Genomic DNA, 4,974 nt, shown 5'->3' with positions numbered 1-4,974 from the left:
TCTCATCTGCTCCCCTCTCCCTCTGCGGTCCTCTCATCTGCCGCCCCTCTCCCGCCGCTCCTCTCTCTGCCCCCCTCTCCCCCGCTCCTCTCTCTGCCCCCCTCCCGCGCTCCTCTCTCTGCCCTCCTCTCCCGCGCTCCTCTCTCTGCCCCCCCTCTCCCGCGCTCCTCTCTCTGCCCCCCTCTCCCGCGCTCCTCTCTCGCCCTCTCTCTCGCCCTTCTCTCTCTGCGCTCCTCTCTCTGCCCCCCTCTCCCCGCGCTCCTCTCCGCTCCTCTGTCTGCCCTCCTCTCCCGCGCTCCTCTCTCTGCCCCCTCTCCCGCTCCTCTCTCTGCCCCTCCTCTCCCGCGCTCCTCTCTCTGCCCTCCTCTCTCGCGCTCCTCTCTCGTGCTCCTCTCCAGACTATATAGACGGAGAGGGTGACTGGAGTAACTGGTATCCATGCAGTGTAACCTGTGGGAACGGGAACCAGAAGAGGACCAGGTCATGTGGTTACGCCTGCACCGCCACCGAGTCACGCACCTGTGACATGCCATCCTGCCCAGGTGAGGACAGTGTGGTCTAAACCTATTTTTCTTTCTATGGGTCAGTGGATCCAGGTCATATGTTTAAAGGGTCACTGTGGTATTTACAAGGTTTTTATTTAAGTACACAGTGTGTGTGTGTGTGAAACAGGAAGTACCCGGTGTGTGAAACAGGAAGTACACAGTGTGTGAAACAGGAAGTACACAGTGTGTGAAACAGGAAGTACCCGGTGTGTGAAACAGGAAGTACACAGTGTGTGAAACAGGAAGTACCCGGTGTGTGAAACAGGAAGTACACAGTGTGTGAAACAGGAAGTATCCGGTATGTCAAACAGGAAGTACACAGTGTGTGAAACAGGAAGTACCCGGTGTGTGAAACAGGAAGTACCCGGTGTGTGAAACAGGAAGTACCCTGTGTGTTCACTGTCTTTACATCTTCCTTCTGTTGCATCATTAACTGACCATGTGTCTGTCTACAGGTATTGAAGATGCGTTCAAGACAGCCGCTACTGAGGTCGGTCTGCTGGCTGGAACAGATGAGTTCAACGCTACAGAGCTCTTTGGTGTTGGTAAGATTCTTCTTTCATTAGTCTTAATTTTTTTTGTTGTTGTCATTTTCACTTCAGCTCATCCCTCAACTGTCAAATGCAACAGCGATTTTATTTAGCATTAGTGTCCAGGTCAGGGTTACTTTCTGAATTGACCCCAAACCCTGGCCCCAGTCCTCCCAGCACAGTCCATTGATTTGAGAAGGGAATGTCTGTTCTAGTCATTATATTTCTATGGCCCAGTCTCCAGCCTTCCTGGGCCAAGTCATCATTCTTTGTCATTGTGCATCAGGACAGGAAGAGAGCCCAGCATGCAATGTTGCATCAGGACAGGAAGAGAGCCCAGCATGCAATGTTGCATCAGGACAGGAAGAGAGCCCAGCATGCAATGTTGCATCAGGACAGGAAGAGAGCCCAGCATAAATGTTGCATCAGGACAGGAAGAGAGCCCAGCATGTCACAGCATCCTGTAATGTTGCATCAGGACAGGAAGAGAGCCCAGCACGTCACAGCATCCTGTAATGTTGCATCAGGACAGGAAGAGAGCCCAGCACGTCACAGCATCCTGTAATGTTGCATCAGGACAGGAAGAGAGCCCAGCACGTCACAGCATTCTGTAATGTTGCATCAGGACAGGAAGAGAGCCCGCCCGTCACAGCATTCTGTAATGTTGCATCAGGACAGGAAGAGAGCCCAGCACGTCACAGCATCCTGTAATGTTGCATCAGGACAGGAAGAGAGCCCAGCACGTCACAGCATTCTGTAATGTTGCATCAGGACAGGAAGAGAGCCCAGCACGTCACAGCATCCTGTAATGTTGCATCAGGACAGGAAGAGAGCCCAGCCCGTCACAGCATTCTGTAATGTTGCATCAGGACAGGAAGAGAGCCCAGCACGTCACAGCATCCTGTAATGTTGCATCAGGACAGGAAGAGAGCCCAGCACGTCACAGCATTCTGTAATGTTGCATCAGGACAGGAAGAGAGCCCAGCCCGTCACAGCATTCTGTAATGTTGCATCAGGACAGGAAGAGAGCCCAGCACGTCACAGCATCTGTAATGTTGCATCAGGACAGGAAGAGAGCCCAGCACGTCACAGCATTCTGTAATGTTGCATCAGGACAGGAAGAGAGCCCAGCCCGTCACAGCATTCTGTAATGTTGCATCAGGACAGGAAGAGAGCCCAGCACGTCACAGCATCCTGTAATGTTGCATCAGGACAGGAAGAGAGCCCAGCACGTCACAGCATCTGTAATGTTGCATCAGGACAGGAAGAGAGCCCAGCCCGTCACAGCATTCTGTAATGTTGCATCAGGACAGGAAGAGAGCCCAGCACGTCACAGCATTCTGTAATGTTGCATCAGGACAGGAAGAGAGCCCAGCACGTCACAGCATTCTGTAATGTTGCATCAGGACAGGAAGAGAGCCCAGCACGTCACAGCATCCTGTAATGTTGCATCAGGACAGGAAGAGAGCCCAGCACGTCACAGCATCCTGTAATGTTGCATCAGGACAGGAAGAGAGCCCAGCCCGTCACAGCATTCTGTAATGTTGCATCAGGACAGGAAGAGAGCCCAGCACGTCACAGCATCCTGTAATGTTGCATCAGGACAGGAAGAGAGCCCAGCACGTCACAGCATCCTGTAATGTTGCATCAGGACAGGAAGAGAGCCCAGCACGTCACAGCATCCTGTAATGTTGCATCAGGACAGGAAGAGAGCCCAGCACGTCACAGCATTCTGTAATGTTGCATCAGGACAGGAAGAGAGCCCAGCACGTCACAGCATTCTGTAATGTTGCATCAGGACAGGAAGAGAGCCCAGCACGTCACAGCATTCTGTAATGTTGCATCAGGACAGGAAGAGAGCCCAGCCCGTCACAGCATTCTGTAATGTTGCATCAGGACAGGAAGAGAGCCCAGCACGTCACAGCATCCTGTAATGTTGCATCAGGACAGGAAGAGAGCCCAGCCCGTCACAGCATTCTGTAATGTTGCATCAGGACAGGAAGAGAGCCCAGCCCGTCACAGCATTCTGTAATGTTGCATCAGGACAGGAAGAGAGCCCAGCACGTCACAGCATCCTGTAATGTTGCATCAGGACAGGAAGAGAGCCCAGCCCGTCACAGCATTCTGTAATGTTGCATCAGGACAGGAAGAGAGCCCAGCCCGTCACAGCATCCTGTAATGTTGCATCAGGACAGGAAGAGAGCCCAGCCCGTCACAGCATTCTGTAATGTTGCATCAGGACAGGAAGAGAGCCCAGCACGTCACAGCATTCTGTAATGTTGCATCAGGACAGGAAGAGAGCCCAGCACGTCACAGCATCCTGTAATGTTGTGCTCTCTGTGTCTGTCCCAATATTCTCAGCCTCAGTTAGCCAGGGGAAAAACACCCATCAAATAAATAGCTAGGCTATCACACTTCTTCATCCTCCCATTCCCCTCTTGTATGAGAGAGAGAGTCATACGCTTGTACGCTTTGGCAATATGAACATTGTTACATCATGCCAATAAAGCAATTTGAAATTGAAAAATTGAAATTGAAAGAGAGAGAGAGAGAGGGGGGGGGGGGGGGGGGGTGAGGGAGGGCTGAGAAAAAAAGAGGGAGAGAGAGCGAGAGGAAAAGAGATTCAGTAGATCCAGACTAACTAACTCTGTCTCTGATCTCTTCCAGACACCGACAGCTGTAGAGATAGATCCAGACTAACTAACTCTGTCTCTGATCTCTTCCAGACACAGACAGCTGTAGAGATAGATCCAGACTAACTAACTCTGTCTCTGATCTCTTCCAGACACAGACAGCTGTGAACGCTGGATGAACTGTAAGTCTGAGTTCCTGAAGAAATACATGACCAAGGTGTCCAACGACCTCCCCAGCTGCCCCTGCTCCTACCCCACCGAGGTGGCCTACAGCACGGCCGACGTCCCCGACCCCGCCACGCGCCGGGACTTCCGCTGGAAAGACGCCAGCGGCCCCAAGGAGAAGCTAGAGATCTACAAACCCACGGCCCGGTACTGCATCCGCTCCACGTTAACTCTAGAGTCCACGACTCTGGCCGCACAGCACTGTTGCTACGGTGACAACATGAAGCTCATCACCCGCGGGAAAGGAGCGGGAACGCCAAACCTCATCAGCACGAGTTCTCTGCCGACCTCCACTACAAGGTAGACGTCCTGCCCTGGATCATCTGTAAGGGGGACTGGAGCCGTTATAACCAGGCCAGGCCTCCTAGCAACGGGCAGAAGTGTCCGGACAACCCCCTGGATGAGGATTACCACAAGCAGGTGGAGGACGCGCGGGAGTTCTAGAACCTGAGAGATGAACATGTGAAGGGGGGAAAAAAAACTAAAACTATCTGAGAAATTTTTATGAGTCTGATCTGGTACTTCAATTGGTGCTTCAAACCATCCACGACTGTTTTTTTTAGAGTTTGGAACTAGGGGCCGTATGAACAGGACTGTCTGTTGATATCAGCCAACGTGATGAAGAGACAACATATCTCTCACTTTGGACACCAGGAACTGTTCTCGCCCTCACCAAAATCACAGTCTATAAAAGTCACGTTTCTCATTTCTATGACATGCCTCAAATCAAATGATATTCAATGTAAAACTGTATGATGGATTTTCACAATATGTTTTCTGATAATAATTCTAAAAATGTTTGGTTTAAAAGGGATAGCTTGGTGTAGCTTCATAAAAAGGGAAAATTGCTTTTCATGTTGTAGATTTGTCTGTAAGTTTAGTTTGTTTCTGATTGGCTAAAAGGAGAGCCCAGGGATTCTTCGTTGGCTTAATGATCAGATCAGTATCTCCATGTTTTGAGTCACACCCCCCCCTAACCTATCAGAAGAGAGAGAGAGAGAGACATATCCCTGACCTATCAGAAGAGAGAGAGAGAGAGAG

The 4,974-nt window shown here is 51.1% G+C and overlaps 1 protein-coding gene across 1 annotated transcript in view; it reads left to right on the top strand.

Moving 5' to 3' along the window:
* Window positions 1–398: 398 nt before the first annotated feature.
* LOC311125951 (isthmin-1-like) overlaps window positions 399–4,974 on the top strand; it is a gene marked incomplete at its 5' end in the record, with an annotated part of 5,656 nt that continues 1,080 nt past the window's right edge. The window contains 4 exon segments of the mRNA XM_084199979.1: window positions 399–542; window positions 1,001–1,090; window positions 3,861–4,202; window positions 4,205–4,974. The exon segment at window positions 4,205–4,974 is cut by the window's right edge and continues 1,080 nt beyond it. Coding sequence (XP_084056105.1) covers window positions 399–542; window positions 1,001–1,090; window positions 3,861–4,202; window positions 4,205–4,377 — 749 coding nt within the window.

This window comes from Coregonus lavaretus, assembly GCF_964263955.1.
Source record: "Coregonus lavaretus genome assembly, contig: HAP1_SCAFFOLD_6901, whole genome shotgun sequence".
Classification (NCBI taxonomy): domain Eukaryota; kingdom Metazoa; phylum Chordata; class Actinopteri; order Salmoniformes; family Salmonidae; genus Coregonus; species Coregonus lavaretus.
The sequence above is the reverse complement of the archived record's forward strand: the minus strand, read 5'-3'. Positions and strand labels throughout refer to the sequence as shown.